This window comes from Protopterus annectens, chromosome 2.part1 (assembly GCF_019279795.1).
Source record: "Protopterus annectens isolate FY-2018-M chromosome 2.part1, PAN1.0, whole genome shotgun sequence".
Taxonomy (NCBI): Eukaryota; Metazoa; Chordata; order Ceratodontiformes; family Protopteridae; genus Protopterus; species Protopterus annectens.
In genome coordinates, this window is record NC_056729.1 from 496,948,971 (window position 1) to 496,966,216 (window position 17,246).

Genomic DNA, 17,246 nt, shown 5'->3' on the forward strand with positions numbered 1-17,246 from the left:
AAAGGGGCAGGCAGTGGGAGAGACCAGCTGATAGGGGGAGGTGGGCAAGGCAGTTAAGCATTGTTGGTGCCATTTCTGTCATGAAAGGGCCATCTGGTCTGGAAGAGGTCTGTCTCCTGGTTCCTTTTCTGTGCCTGGAAGGAGGAGGTGTAGCAGTGGAGGGAGTTCTCCTGACATAGGTGGTCATAGCTGGATAATATTGGTATGAGAGACACCAGAATGGGTTTATCCTGAAGCTCCTTATTTTTCTCCTGAAGGTTTTTAAATAGTTCTGAGGTCTGTTTGCCAAAAAGGAGGCTGTGGTCTAGTGGAGCATCAAGGATTTTCGACTTGAAGTCTTCAGGCAAGGGTTGACGTCTTAGCTATAAGTATCTGCGCAGCACTAATCTGGATTCAGCAGACCTAGCAGAAGCTTCAGCTGCATCACAGCTGCATCTAATTCAATGTCTGGCTACCTGAGATGCCAGGGATAATTTTGACTGTAACTCCGTCTTGTTAAGGGAGGACAGGAGTGAAGATGCTTGGGATAACAAACCCAAGGCATATTTAATCATGTGTGTTTGATAATCAATAGCTCTGAAGGCTAGAGTGGAGGGGGTATACACCTTCTTGCCTACCCTGTCCATACTTTTACTGTCCTTGTCTGTAGGCAGAAGGGACGAGGATGGGATTGGGATTAGTCTTGACTGCTTGTTTGGGGCTACAGCAATCACTGCCATGTCTGCCAAGGGGGTTTCATACGAAATGTATGCTCATCAGGCACCTTATAGAAATGGTCAGGTCGCTTGGGGACAGGTGGATGAGAATCAGGATTTTTAGATGCTGAAGTAAATGCATCCAGATATGCAGGTATAACTGGAGAGATGGCAGAAGGAGAGGGGGATTCAACTTGAAGTAACTTAAAATACCTTTGAGTTTGTCATTTGGGAAGTATTTTTGGTAATGGCCTCTCCAAAAGTGATGTCCTCTGGGGAAAAAGTTCCCTTCTATGGATTCCTCATCAAGGGAATAGTACTCCAGGGGAGATGCAATCTGTGATGAGTAAGTAATGAACTCATTGGATGATGAAGAGTAAAGCTCTTCTTCCTCTTCTCCTTCATGAGAAGTGGGCAGGGGAATAGAAGTAGCTGAGGCAGGCCTTGGGCTAAGAACAGAGATGGTGGAGGGAGAGGAGGCCAAGGGCCTAAGCCATGAAGGCCTGCATTACAGACTGAGTGAAAGACTGCCAGTCAGGTAATCCCTCACAAGGAGGAGATAAAGGTTTAGTTTTTTGCTTCCTTTTCAAAGGAGTCATTTTGGGAGAAGGCCTTGTTTCTAGACTAGAGCCTGAGTTAAGGCTGGGGCCTCTGGCATTCCAGTTAGGCATCTGGTGGAGCCTGGTTCCCACTCGACCATGGTTGAAACAGTCTGAGCAATCTCCATGGAACTCTAACAAAATGCTATGTAACATTTATACTACTGTATTCTGTTTTATTCTTTATTGCATATTTGACATTGTATCTGTGGAGCTTTTCTCCCCAGGACTCCATTGAAAATGGGCTCATTCGGCCCAATGGATTATCCTGGCAAACAAACTTCAAATAAAATAAATAAATAATAAAATAAGTGCTGGCCAGTACCTCAACAGCGACTTCCTCAACAGGAATCAGTGAAGAAGACAGCTCTATTGGTGGCTGGTGGGGCATCCGATGGCAGAGAAAATAGACCAAAGAATGTTGGCCTTTTTCCGTGGCGATTCCACTTGGGTGGCCAACTTGGAATCCATCCTAAGTGCCAACTTTTTTTAGCCTCTGGTTTTCCAAGTAAAGATCAAGGGCGGACAGATGGCTTCTAAGCATCTTTGGGAGGAAGGACTGGCAAATGGGACAAGAGGTATGGTCGTGTTCCCAGCCTAGGCAAAAAACGCAATGGTCATGCAAGTCTTTATGCAGAATTTGGTGTCCGCATTAGCATTTACCTTGTTTGGTAGACATCGGCTAAAGGGAAGTCAGCAAACCAAACTCAAGCAATAGTAAAAAAAAACAAAATCCCCAACGGGGTACTTCGTTATAGACGTCTTGACAGTAGAGGAGCGATGCAATCGATCTGATGTTAGACTGTGGCACAAAAGTTCTGAGGTCACTGCGTGCAGACATCACATGTAAGGTCCCTGGTTTATGGTCCTGTGTGTGACATCCCATGCACCTGCAGCAACCAGGCTTAAGTTTTTGTATAGAAGACATTCAGGTCGCCTGAGGCAGAGAATCCCCACACTAAGAATACTGCAACATGGGAATAGAAGGACATCTAAGAATTTCAAGGGGACGAGCATGTTGAAGCCAAACTGACTTCAGAAACCACTGAAACTTTCTCATGTGGAGTTTGGCCAGAGAGCATAGAGATGGTGGAGACTGTGAACCTCAGAGCTCTCAGAAACTCCCTGGCTGTTAGAGAGGCTAGAGGAAGAGGAGTTTGAAATGAGTGATAAGGCCTTGGGAGGAGGCAGGGATGCCAACATAGGCACCGTCTGAATCCTGCACCTCAGAAAAACATGGTCCTGAGATAGAGTCAGAAAACACTTTTTGAAAAGGTAATTGTGAACCCCTGGCTTTGCAGAAGGAAAATGTCAAAATTAAGATTTTCACAAAAAGATCTCTGGAGTGGATGCCTGAATCAGGTCGTTGGGGTAAGTAAAAACTTAGATCCCCTGAACCTTGCAAAAAGCAATCACAGCAGAGAGGCATTTGGTGAACACCCTTGGGGCAGCAGAAAGGCCAAAGGGCAAAGCACATAACTAAAAAAGCCAAGAAGCAACACAGAAATGTAAAAACATCCTGAAAAGGAGATGAATGGGGATATGGAGATAATGATCCTTGAGGTCTAGAGACACCAGATAAGCCTGAGGAAGCAAAGGAGGGAACAAAGTCTGAAAGAACAGCATTCCAAAAGAGGTCACTTTCAGAAAAGTGTTTAGATGAGAGAGGTCTAAAACTGGTCTCCAGGTACCCTTTCCCAGGCACAAGAAACACCCTAGAGTAACACCTCCTCCCCCATTCAGACACAGGCACCTCTTGAATAGTAACCAGAGTCAAAAGATCTCAAAGCAACCCTGGAAAGGAAGACAACTGTTCCTTAGAGGGCTGAGGAAATCCCCTAAAAGGTGGAAGAGATTTCCAGACCATGAAATACTCCCTGCAGATAATGGAAAGAACCCAGGAATCCTCAGTAATCTTTAGCCAAACATGAAGAGAGAAAGAGAAAGAGGAAAGTGGCTGACAAGAATAGGATAGTCAGACAGCACATAGTTTACCAGGAAAAGGAAACTTCTGAGACACAGAAGTCTGAGTAGCCTTTGTGGGAGGAGCCAGCTTGCCACCCTTTTTACCCTTAGAAGGAGGGTGAAATTGCCTACGAGCAAAGGCGGACTTATTGGGGTAGTTTTTCTAAAATTTAGGCACAAGAGAAAAACGCATATTTAAGTTCCTGTAATGTCTTACCCTTATCCTGAAGGGGACTTAAATCAGCAACAGCTTCTTCAAGCAAGTTTTTATTATTTAGAAGGGCATCCATCAACTTAGCCTTAATATCATCAAGCAAACGCTGAAGCCGAAGCCAAGAAAACCTCATCACTGACCCAAAAGCAGCAGCCCTAGAAGGAGCATCTGCTGCATCATAATTACACTTTATGGAATGACAAGCCACCGGGGAGGAAGTCCCTAAAAGGGAAATGACAGAAGTTTTACCTTCAGAATCTGAGGATCAGAAATCACTTGACAGGCCTGGGAAAGCAGAACCAACAAGTACCTGGGCATATGGGTCTGATAATCAACAGCCCTAAAAGCCAAGGTAGCAGAGGTATGGGCCCTTCTTACATAACCTCCCCATAGCTCAGTCATCTTTATCAGAAGGCAGTAACTTAGGAGAAGGAAGTAATTGAGAAGGCTTGTTAGAAGCTCCTGATATCACCGAGGGGTCAGCAGAAGAATACCCATACAAAAAACTTAGTCCTCAAGCACCCTATAGAACCTATCAGGTTTCTTAGGGGAAAGGGGCTAAGGTCTACTCTGTACCCATGAACTACCACAAGTGGTAGTCTGCTTAATGCCGAAAATGTGATGAGACCTTGGGACACAGGTGGACAGTAGTCTCTTCTTTGATAATCACATCACCACAGTAGTCAGGAAATCCTTCTACGTGGCTCATCTCATCACAAAAGGTTTCTCATCCAGAAAATTGAGGTCATTGCTCCTCTCTACTCATCACTCATTAGACCCATTATAGAGTACAACGCCCCTTTTGGTATGTACCTCACAAGACATCTACAACAACTGGAAAGGCCACAGAAATACCTCACAAAGAGGATTACTGGTCTCAGACAGATGCCCTATGCAGACAGTCTCAAAAAACTCCAGCTTTACTCCATCGTATATCGCCTACTCAGAGGCGATCTCTGCCTAACATACAAAGCTATGTCAAACCCACAGCGGATGGACATGCTCCACAAAGAAATCCCAATCCCTCTGAGCTACACACTCTAGGTACCTAAACCTTGTCACCACAATAAACAGAACATGCTGGAGGGATAGATTCCTGTCCCAGAGACTTCCCATACTCTGACATAGATCGGTAGTCTGTTCCAAACAGAGCTCCTCATTAGCACTCAAGAAAATCTTGATGATTGGATGGGAAATAGGAAATTCACCCCAGGGATCATTTCTGTGGCTCTGCTCGACAGGGACACAGGAAAATAATGGTCTTGGGTGGCGAAAGCCAGGGTACCTTTTTGGCTAGGCTAATATAGGCCCTAGGGCTAATAGCCTAGTACCTACCTATGAAGAGACATAAGAAAAGGCATCCAACAAAGCAGCCAAAACAGGAGGGATAGTAGAAGGTCTGGGAGAATCCTTATGTAGTAAGCTCATAAGTTTCTTAGATATAAAAAAAAAAGTAAGCACAATCCCATTTAAAGAAATCAGTCATCCTAGAGATAGTGTCCCCAAAAGAAATCTCTTTAAAGGGATCATCAGGACTGGTAGATTCCTCTTTCTCTGATCCACAGTCCAAAGGAAAGAGAATCTGGGAGAAGTAAGCTAGGGATTCCTTATCCGAGTCTGCCTTCTCAGAGGAATCCTGTTCTCTGGGTCTCTTAAGAGAGTGGAGGACCAAGGGGGGCTGGAACAGAACTCCCCAAGAAGGTTTTAAAGCCAAAGCACTAAACAACCCCTGACTTAGGGGCTGCCATTCACTCTGTGGATCCTTAGGAGCAAAGGAAATGTTTAGTTTTCTGCTTTTTCTTTAAAGGAACATCCACCATAAAAATGTACAAGGCTCCGACCCTGGACAGCATTCAATAACTGTGGTAAGGACTTCTTCTCTGGCTAAAATTTGGGGAACACTCCTAGGCACCTCTGACTAAAATTTGGGGAACACTCCTGGGCACCTCTGAAATAAATCAGCCACAGTTCCCCCTGAAAGTCCGAAGTGGATGTCTGCAATACTTCCTTGGACATGCCTATGGTCAAATCCCTGCTGGCTTCAAACCCAGTTGCTGCAGATGAATCCATCGATGAAGCTGGGTGAACCTCTGAACTAACACTTGCCTCTGGAAGAACACCCATTGGAGGCTGAACAACAGAAGAATATGGCCTAGGTTTTTTTTCTTTCTTCTTCCCAGATGGCTGCCCCTTGGAGAAGGAAGTTCCTTCCATCATGTCTTCAGCAAGACACTTAAGATGTTGATTCTCAAGATAAAGCACCAAAGAAGAAAGCCTACTATGAAAGATTTGGGGAGCAAAGGCCTGACAGAACAGGATGTATGGTTGTATGAAGTGTCAAGGCAAAACAGACACATCCGTGATGGTCTTTATGGGGAATCTGTCTCCCACACTGGCATTTACCCTTCCTGGATGACATAAAACCCCACAAGCAACAATATAGCAAAAGAAAGATAAGATAACCAAAACCCCAATGAGGCACTTATCTGAAACAGCTTGGTGAACCAGCAATGGAGTGGGGGTTCAGACAGATGATCAAAAGATGGCGTTCGGACTGGTGGCAAACAAGTTCTGAGCATGGTACATCCGGACATCACCTTTATGCCCTACACTATGTGAGGAGTATACGTGTGATGTACAGTGTAATTTAAAGCAACCTAAAGGATTTGGTATGTTGGCCGGACATTGGGCTGCCCTTGGCTGGGGATCCCTATTGTAATGAATACTGCAACAGTGAAATGGAAGGACATCAATAGTTACACTGACACATTCTAAGATTTTCAGAGGTGGAAGTCACTAAAGAGAAAGCCCACGTGCAACTTAATGGATTGTACAGGCAGCATTAATTCCAAGAAAAAGTGAAACAAGTAAATAATATTTTCTTTTAATTAGAACTGCTTAGGCTAAAAAGTACTAGCAAGAAAAATCAGCTCAACAAGGCACCTGGAGTTTAAACCTGCAAATAAAAATGGAACAACATAAGCTTGTCTGTAATTACATAAACTATGCAGGTAAAGTGCAGGACTGTAGTCAACAATACAGTACACTCTGAAGCGAAAGACAGCACTAAAATCCTGGTGTAAAAAAAAAAAAAAAAAACTCAAGTTCAGAAGCCCAACAAGTAATGCCGCTACTGAACTGGACTTGCAGAATAAGCTCCTGATGATATATCTGATCAAACTGAAGAGGCAATTGATAAAAATTAAGAAAAAGTACACTTTTGTACCTACCATAAATGTAGATGTTTGAGTACTAATACAGCTGCAGTCATAACAGATGGGTTCTCCTGCCGTCAGGCGGGTCCTCGGTCGGCCGAATTCCAAAGCCTAGGTCCAGCGTCGGATGTCGTCGCTTCTTCCCTGACGTCAGTGCGGCAGGGGTATAAAAGAACCAGCCGACGCCATTTTCTTCAGTTTTTCTTGCCCCAGATGTCAGGTGCCTCCAGAAGGAAGGCAAAACATAAATTTATGTAATAATGCAATGCAATATAATCAAAAAACAGTAGTTGCAAGCAAGTACACCATAAAAGAATACCCCAATCAGGTTGTATGAGGAGGTGTTAGCCACTAGGCCTGTCCCAAGAGGGGAAGGAGGGAGGGAAACCTGGACTGCAGCTGTATTAGCACTCTAACATCTATATTTATGGTAGGTACAAAACTGTACTATGTTCATCGTGCATACAGCTGCAGTCATAACAGATGGGTAGAATCCCAAAGCTAAAAAAGGGGTGGTAGGCACCAAGTGGAACTAGGAGGAGCAAGGATGCCCTGCAAGACTGCAGTGGCAAAGCCCGCTCTAGATTTGGAGTATAATGGTAGGTGATAGTGCTTGGAGAAAGTATCTACAGAACTCCAAGTGGCTGCTTCCAAAATATCCTTGGTAGGAACCTCCCTGAGGAAAGCTGTGGCCCTTGTGGAGTGAGATCTGATGCCTGTAGGTACAGTTTTACCATGAAAAGAATAACAAAAGCGTATGCAGTGTGCTATCCATTTTGAGATTGTCTGTTTGTAAATAGCCTTCCCTTGAGCACCTGTAGCATAGGACACACAGAGTTGCTCTGATTTTCTGAATGGCTTTGTTCTGTCCAAATAATAACAAAGCTGTCTGTGAATGTCCAAGGAATGCATTAGTCTCTCCCCTTTGTTTTGTGGATTAAGGTAAAAGGTAGGTAAGGGGATAGCCTGATTCAAGGCTACCCTGGATACTACCTTTGGCATAAAGGAAGGGTTGGTTCGTAAAGAAACTCTGTCCTGATGGAAAATGATGAAAGGCTGCACAGCCATGAAGGCTTGTAGTTCCGAAACCCTGCGTGCTGAGGTGATAGCCAGAAGGAAGGCTGTTTTTCATGACAAATATTGCAGTTCTGTTGAAGCAGCTGGCTCAAATGGAGGCAGGGTCAGTTTTTCTAGAATGAAATTGAGGTCCCAAGCAGGTACTGGTTGCTTCCTTGGGGGTTTTATATTCTTAGCCCCTCTGAGGAACCGTCTTAAGAGAAGGTGAGAGAATAAAGGGGGATCAGTGTTGTATTGAGCAGAAATGGCTGAGGCATGGATTTTGATGGAGGAGAATGAAAGTCCACTGCTTAGCATCTCAGCTAGGTACTGTAATATTTGAGGTAAATTCAGTATTCCAGGATTCTGACCCTTTTTCTGATTCCAGGCACAAAACAGTTTCCATTTCGCGGAGTAGGCTTTTCTAGTAGAAGGCCTTCTGGCCTCCAAAATGAGATCCTGCACCTCCTTGGAGAGTAGGGTCTGTTGTGAATTTAAGGAATCCTCCATGCGGCTAGATTGAGTGTTTTCAGCTGACTGTGAAGAGTTTTGAAGTTGTGCTGGGTCAACAGAAGAGGCATTAGAGGCAGGATCCATGGTGGGGAATGCGTCAGGCTCCTCAGGAGTGGGTACCAGTGTTGTCTTGGCCAGTCTGGAGCAATGAGAATCATCTTTGGTCCGTCTGCTCTGGCTTTTAATAGAACTTTGGGCAGCAGAGGAAGAGGTGGAAAGGCATAAACTGTCACTGTTGTCCAACTGAAAGAGTGCATCCACTTTCCAGGCCTGTGGATGATGGGTCCTTGAGCAGAATTTTGTCAACTGGTAATTTCTGTGGGTAGCAAAGAGATCTATGTCTGGCTTTCCCCATGCCTGAATTATCTTTGTAAAAAACTTGAGGATGCAACTTCCATTCGTGTGGATCTGTCATATTTCTGCTTAGGTTGTCTGCCAGCGTGTTTTCCTTGCCTGGCAAGAATTGTGCTTGAAGTTGGATTTGTAATTTCAGAGCCATGTTCCAAAGAGACACGGCTAGCCTGCACAGGGGATATGAATGGGTTCCTCCCTGTTTGTTTATGTACCACATCACTGTGGTGTTGTCTGTCCTTATCAATTGTCCTTAATAGCTGGCCGGGATGCAGTAGGTCTTTGAAAGCCATAGCAGCATTTTTTACTGCTAGCATTTCCTTTTGATTGATGTGTAGGTGCTTTTCTTTTTGGGACCATTTGGCCTGAATGCACTGATCTGTCATGTGCGCCCCCCCAGGCATAGTCCGAGGCGTCTGTTGTGATGATTTGATTTGCTTGAGGCAAGCAGAATGGGAGACCTATGTTTCTTTGGCATGCTTGAGCCCACCACAGAAATTCCTTTTGGAGGCATGGAATCAGTGGTCTAATTGTTTCCAAACTGTGGCTATGTTGAGACCATAAGTTTTTTAGGTACCATTGAAGTTTCCTCATATGCAGCTTTGCACATGGGATTAGCAGGATGCAAGATGCCATGAATCCCAAAGCCTGCAGGATTTTCCTTGCAGTCAGCCTGGTGAAGGTTGCCAGTTTTCTGAAGTATTGAGTTAGTTGCCCTTGTTTCTCTGGCGTGAGGTAGGCCATCTGGGTGTTTGTATTCAAGCTGGCACCCAGGAAAATTATTGTTTGAGAGGGTATTAGTCTTGACTTCTTTTTGTTGACTGTGTATCCCAGAGAGTTCAACAACTTTATTACAAATGCCAGGTGTTTCAGAAGTATATGTTTGCTGTCCGCTTGGATCAGGCAGTCGTCCAAATATGGGTATATTTGTATCCCTTGAAGTCTGCAGAAGGCAATTACTGATGCCAGGCATTTAGTGAACACTCTGGGCGCAGTAGATAAGCCAAAGGGCAATGCAGGGAATTGATAATGGGTTGAACCTGCAAGAAATTTGAGGTATCTTCTGCAATCTTGTCTGATAGGGACATGCAGGTATGCCTCCTTGAGGTCCAATGTTACCAGCCAAGACTCCTTGCCCAGCATGGGAAGAAGCTGCTGTAATGTGAGCATCTTGAGTTTTGGTACGAGTAAATATGTGTTTAGGATGGATAGGTCCAAAATAGGTCTCCAATCTTTGTCCTTCCTTGGTACCAGGAATAGTCTGGAATAAAAACCTTGACCCTGTTCTTGTGCAGGTACCTCTTGAATAGCTTTCATGTCCAGGAGAGCTGAAATTTGTTTTTGTGCCATTGCCCTTTGATTTTGTGGCAGGTTTGGCATGCCTCTCGTTTTTGGAAGGGTGTGAAAATGGAATCTGTAGCCTCTGTCTATAATGTCCAGGATCCATTTGTCTTTTGTGACAATATGCCAATTTTTCGAAAATAATGCCAGTTTTCTGCCTAAAGGTGCTGCCATGAGAGCTTTGCTTGGCATGCAAAGGAGAAAGTCATTGGTTCTGCTTTCTGAATGGCTGTGATCTATCCTCTCCACCTCTTGGTGTAGGTGCTTGCCATTGTCTGCCTCTAAATGATCCTTGAGATTGCTCTCTACCCCTCGGGTGCCTGTATCTACCTCTTTGGGGTCTGTCAGTGGCTGGAAAGGACCAATTTTTTGAAGGCCAATTTCTACTGAAACGTGGAAGTTGTACCTGTAGGCAATCTTTCACCATTTGCATTGATTTTGCCTTTACCTCCATTTTCTTTAATACCTCCTCAGCTTTAACACCAAACAATACATCTTTTTGAAGAGGTGCATCTAGTAATTTAGCTTTGACATGATCTGGTAAGGTTTGCTCTTTGAGCCAAGCATGTCTACATATAACTGATCCTGTAACAGCAGCTCTACACGAGGCCTCTAAAGCATCAAAACCACATTGCAAAGTATGTTTACCCACTTGTTCTGCACTATGCAACAAATCCTGCAACTCCTTCAAGTCTGGTTGTTCAGGTTGTGACATTTTGCTTTTCAACTGAGATAACAAAAACTGTTGATACTTTAACATATGGAACTGACAGTTTAATGCCCTCATGGTTAAAGTGGCCGAGGTGTATACCTTTTCCCCCACCTTTCTAAAGCTCTGGAATCTCTCTCTGAAGGTAATGGATTTTTGGCAGTGGAGGCCTTAATTCCCTTGGGACCCTGTGAAATAGTTTCTGGGTCAGCCGCATGGCTTTTGTATAGGAATTGGTGCGAATCAGGAACCCGGTAATACCTGTCAGGCTTGACTGGAGCTGGAGGTAAAGAATCTGGGTTAAGGCTGGCCTCTGAATACACATCATCTAGTATGTCTAAGATAGGAGGGATAGCCAGAGGCCTGTGCTGAGGGAGCAAGAGGAAATCCCTGAGCCTTTTCTTGGAGTCTGAATAATCTTGACCTTCCCAGTGGAAGTGTTCCCTCAAGGTATGCAAGGCTTCCTCAAAAGAATAGTCCTCAGGGGGGGAGACAGAGGGAATGGACTCCTCTGCATCAGAATCTTCAAAAGTGGAGTATGAATGTTCCTGGTCTTCAGAATATTCTGAAGTAATGGAGGCCTGGTCCGAGGAAGGGTATTCTTCCTCCACTCTGGGCCTTTTGTCCGAGGGGGGTTGAGAACCCCTGATAAGAGTAATCAAATACTCAGCCATTTTGAGCATCTGTTTTTTAGGCATGGGGCCTTGAGAGGAGCCCTGTGGAGATTGTCTTTTAGTATGCATGGCTGCTTTAGATTTAGTAAAAGCCTTAATGGAAAAAGAAGAAGGCCTGAAGACACCTTGAGAGGTGGCAGGCCTGTCTAAACTCAAGAGTTTCCCCAACAACAGTGGCGTCTGTATCTGTAATCGGGGTGTGGGCCAAGGAGCCTGCGACCTCGGGCACAGAAGACACCGCTAAGGAAGTGTCATCGGTAGTCAGGGGCTGCGTAGGCACCTCGCTGAGAACCGGAGCACCTGTAGCCGGCTTTAGCGTGGTGTCGGTAGAAGTCGAGGACCTCGTATGCCGGTCCTTATCTTTGCGTCTTTTACTCAAAACTGGAGTCGGAGTATCCGACGACATAATGTAATTAAACTTTTTGCCAAAATAGTGTTGGGTGAACTCCGCCCGACGCTTAATAGTGCATTTGTTGAATCTAGCACAAAAACGACAGGCCGAGACGTCGTGATCTGGGCCTAAGCAAGGCATGCAGAAGGAATGGAAATCCTTAAGCGGTATTTGCTTCCCACATGAAATGCAATTATTAACTTTGTCTGACATCGGTCTGAGGCAAGAAAAGTTTCCTCAATGGGGTACTTAGCTTTCAAGAAGAATTCGGTTGAAAAATATTCGTAATCTCAGGAGCTGGCCGACCGGCACTTGCGAACTGCTTCTGCTTCAGGCACCACGCGGCAAGAAAGACTGAAGAAAATGGCGTCGGCTGGTTCTTTTATACCCCTGCCGCACTGACGTCAGGGAAGAAGCGACGACATCCAACGCCGGACCTAGACTTTGGAATTCGGCCGACCGAGGACCCGCCTGACGGCAGGATAACCCATCTGTTATGACTGCAGCTGTATGCACGATGAACATCTAGTTCTAACGGTTCTGTTAGCATTCCAGGATGTGTCCTCAGTTCTGTAAATTATAACCAGTAAATCCTTCCATACTTTACTACAGAAATGCCTATTCACAGGCTTTGTTCTTAAATTACAGCAGCATGCTATAGTGGTCTCTATCCATAGGGGATAACGTACAGCTCAAACCAGAAGTACAGACCCAGCAAGGTTATGGAAGTGAACTTTGAAACAGACCCAGCAGTCTCATCAGTTTGCTGTGCATGGTTATGGAATCGAACTTGTTAAGGGGGAAAGGGAAAGGGAGCAATATCTTGCTTCTAGATATAAAGTAGTAAGGCTCTGTTAATGTATGGTTAAACTTCTCATGCATTTGAGTTTTACAATTAATTTTATTTCTAGTTATACACCTGCAGTTAAACCTACAAAGATTTTAAGACAAAACAAAGATTACAATACATTTTGATGTTTTAGTTTAATCTGTCAATTCAGTTTTTCCTTATAACCTCACCCACAGAATTATGTTAACTTATACGCAAATCATTGTCAGTACACACCAGCAAAGCATTATGGGTAATCAAAACCACATTACTTCTTCAGAGGGATAGCTACTTACTAATATTATGCTTTCACTAATGAATTATCATGTGTGTTAATATTCACTGTAGCATGTACCACCAGTGAGACATGGCTGACAAACTGCCTTCCTAAGATACAAGACTCCATTGTTGCTGCATTTAGGATGGAAAACAATAGCTCATATGTTAATGTAGAATAAGGCAATGTGGGTTCTGTCTTTCATGATGCAATGTCAGGAGCTTTCAGCTTCAAAATAATTTTCAAGGGGCTGTCCTTATTCAATAAAATTAACTGCAAACATTAACTTTTTGCATCAAACACTGTAAATTTTGAAATTGTAAATGGTAAGGAGATTACTTGCATCATAAAGTATTTTTATTTACATTTACCATGGGAAGTGTGCCAATACACGTTAAAGGAAGGTCATGATGTCTAAAGGCAAGTACCCTTCCTAAGATTATAACAAATGTCCAGGACGACAGGTTATGTGCACAAGCCTTGCCTACAGTGAAATTGCAATGGTCTTGGACACTATCCTCCCTTGAAGAAATTATAAACAAACGCTGAGCCCAGTGTCAAAGCACAGATGGTCTGATAGACTGACAAATGGCTTTCTAAAAGAACCTAAATGAAAAAGATGAGAGAGGTCAACTCTTTGCCAGTCAAGTTACTAATGAGGTGCAGAAGGGTTTAGTCTACATTTATTTGACACACTTATGAAAATGGTTAATAATTCAGCCTACACCAGGTACAAAAAAGTAACAGAGTGGACTTCGATGTTAATAAAAGTAACAAATCTGAGGCCCCTACAGCCTACTATAATAACAGAAAGCCACTTAAGAGTCTGTTATGGAACTATCTGCACCGACATAAATCTCACCTCTGACCAACAGGCTGTAATGAGGCTGTAAAAAAAAAAACCTTTAGTAAGATCTAGGCAGTCCTCAGGAGAAATTCTAGCCATTACAGGAAGGTCATCATTCCATTGTAGGTTTCAGTTATTTGGCCAATAAAAAGTATAAAAGCCTTTTTCTGCAGTCTCTTGTCTAGACACAGTTCAGCTTGAAAAAGGTTCAAAGATCCCTCGCTAACAGAACAGATGTGTTTGTCTAATCTAGGTAATCTCAGACTTCAGACACTGCTCCTCTTTTTGCTATCATATTAACTCCTGGGGATTAGGGCAGCCGCGGTGGTGAAGCGGTTAGCATTGCTGCCTCAGCAAAAGGTTCTCCGGTTCGATCCTCAGCTGGGGTGCCTTCTGTGTGGAGTCTGCATGTCCTCCCTGTGATCATGTGGGTTTCCTCCCACATCCCAAAGACATGCTGTAGGTGGATTGGACACTCTAAATTGGCCCTAGGTGTGAGTGTGTGCGTGCCTTCTGTGGAAGGTTGGGTGCCGGGCTGACAACTCTACTCTGTAAAACTCCACTGCCAATCATGAGCGGACAGATGATCCACTGTGGCGACCCCTAACCGGGAAAAGCCAAAAGAAGAAGATGATCAACTCCTGGGGATTAATGCCTCGTTTTCTGGGCCACCAAAGGCCCTCACCTTTTCAAGATTCTCTGTCTGGAAAACATAAAATGGGGAGAGATACATTTAAGAGACAATTCGCCAACTCATTCTTGTACACAGATTGAACTTAGACTACAAGTCGGACATCCCGGTTTCAAATAATTGGCCAGGCATTAGAAGAATTGGTTGGGGCAGAAAGAGGAACAACAAGACAGCTGTCTGACTGCTCATCTCAGAAGCGAGTGTTACGGGAGCATGTCAAGAATACATACTTCACCCACAATCCCTGCTAAAGGCTGGGGATGGGACAGAGGAACTTGCCAAAGAGGAAGATGGGGCTTTCATTGAGGTTAGGGCACCTGCAGAAGTAGGTAATACCCTCAAAGGATTATAGCACATTAATGCTTTGGGCAAATACAGGCTTGTGCAAGGAAAAACAATATGGTTTTGTGAAAAACACTCTGATGGCTACCTGGATGATAGTCTACTCCATGACCATAATCACACACATTCTTGGGGAAAGAATGGAGGATAAACAGTGTGGGGAAATGGCTTTGATTGTCAACAAGTCCAAAGGATCTAAAGGTGCTTCAGGAAAAAAGGCCCAACCTTACAATATCTGACAATGGTGGCAAACATGATACATTTATCATTCAACAGCTCCCTTGGCGCTGAAGCAAACTTCCCCTGCCCTTAAAACAATATCAACACCGTCACTCTTTTAAATGAGATTTTGAAACTTGTATGCACCCTCTCTTATTCATCAACACTGGACAACAGTTATCATGCTTCTAGAAGGTTATTCAGCTACAAGCTTGTTACTGACCCTTTTGTAAAATCACTAACACACATTCTCCAAACCATTCTCCACTCTGGGTATTGTTATTTCAAATGAAATCAAGTGTTCTACCTCCATCAAGTTACTCATTATCCTCATCAGCCTTTGAAGGTCTAGATATTCTTAAAACAGTTCTGCATTCTCTTGTAAAATCTATAACTCTGTCAAGCAACAGCAGCTACGTAGAACTGGGAAGAGATGAAGAACAGTGTCTATTTCTGCCTTACTCACATTTCTGTATAAAGTAAATAAGTGGAATTCTGTCAGTCACTACAGCACATTAGCCGGTAAAATGGCACATCTGAACACATGAAAAACTCAGACTAAGATTTACCATACCTTTTTGTGCCCAAAGTCTGCCCACCAAGCTTAATTTTTAACTTCAGTTGAGGCTTAGCTGTTCCAGAATCAGATTCCATGGTTTCGGAGGAAAAGCCATGACCACTGTCTTCCTGATGATGTTTCTTTTTATGTTTCTTATGTTTTTTATGTTTCTTTTTATGAGACCCATGACTCTCAGACTCATCATCTGCAAAAAAGAAAACAATACATCAAAAACTGCTAAGCAGCACACTATGAGTTGGCTCAATAGTGCAACTGGTGCAGATTGTTTTTTTTTTTAGCTAGGACAGTGACCCAGGCTCAAGACTGACGTAGGATTACTTAAATATAAACAAATACAGGGAAGAATAAAGTGCTTTTGTAATGACTCTCTACATCACAGATGCATATGGAAGCAGAATGGTTATGGTTCAGTATAAACCTTTTACGGTCAGCCGGCAGTCCTAATCCCCAGCTCAAGAGGGACTGGGGGTACATGCATGCTTAAAGAGAATGGTGGGCTCTAGTGTCACTACACATCCAATCGCTATCAGAAAACTGAAAATGGACAGGGTCTCCCTCCTTTAATACTCCAAACAAGCAGTCACTTCATCACATGTAATCTCTTGCACAGAATTGTTTAGACGCCCACCTGCAACAATCAGTAATGCCACGTTTTCCAGAGATGGTAATCTTTACATGGAGGGAGCTATACAGTTCCTGCATTGGCAATACACCCTGGTCAATAACAGTAGTGAAGGACTAGGGAATACAGGCAGTGTGCTTACAGAGACCTGGGTTTGCAGGGCTGGAAGAGATCAAGAAAACTTCACCTTCATAAGGTGGATGATTCCCTTGTTAGATTTATGAGAAATATATTTAACAAAAAAAAAAAAAAAAAAAAAAACACACCACACACTACAAATATATGCCACGGCTTTCCTTGATTAAATAAATAACAAATCAGAAAAAATATTCATTATAGTGTAAATGCAGTATGCAAACAATGTCAGTTTCACTGACAGCAAACAGATGGTTACATTATTACAATTACAAAGCCTCCACTGCATAAATAAGACCACCTCTGCTACCTTATTACAAACATACAACTGAAGGTACAAAATGAACTGATGTCACATGTACACTACCAGCGGTAAAATTTAAACCAATACTGGTAAAAGTGTGTCGGACCAGAAATGATACCACAGTACTCTACTTCAATTTAAACAATTAAAATTCTAGAAATGTATAAACTGTGGCACACTCCAGATGTTATTTCCCCAACAATGGCTACATATCAACATTTATAAAGCACATTCAAAGTAAAACAAACAAGACTACAAAACTGAAGTCTTGCATATTCCTTTATAAGTCATCCCTTCTTCTTGATCCCAGTCTAAATCTTACCTAGAAAGGGTCGGAAAAGGGTTATGCTACCACAAAAGTGCTATGGCTAGGCCAAGAACCTCTGGAGTACTAAAGGTTTTATTTTTCACTTGTTGAGGTGGATGAACTCCACCACAAGGGTTCATTTTCAGCTACAACCTTGTACAAAGAATACAAAACTTACTCAAACAGATGCAAAACAACAAAAAAAAGCATTTCTACAAACGTGTAGAAATAAAAAGTATGAAACATTACACGTGTAAACGAATTCAGCAAGAACATGTACAGAAGTAAAGGTATGTACAATTACATATATTCAAGAAGGTATCTGTTGGCTACTTCACTACACATTACTTGAAATTAGTTAAAAGTGAAT

General features: G+C 43.3%; 1 protein-coding gene across 1 annotated transcript in view; it reads right to left on the reverse strand.

Annotated features, from left to right (window-relative positions):
- INO80B (INO80 complex subunit B) overlaps positions 1-17,246 on the reverse strand; it is a 543,924-nt gene that overhangs the window by 409,820 nt on the left and 116,858 nt on the right. Inside the window, exon 2 of the mRNA XM_044062293.1 lies at positions 15,503-15,692. Coding sequence (XP_043918228.1) covers positions 15,503-15,692 — 190 coding nt within the window. The remainder of the gene's footprint in view (positions 1-15,502; positions 15,693-17,246) is intronic.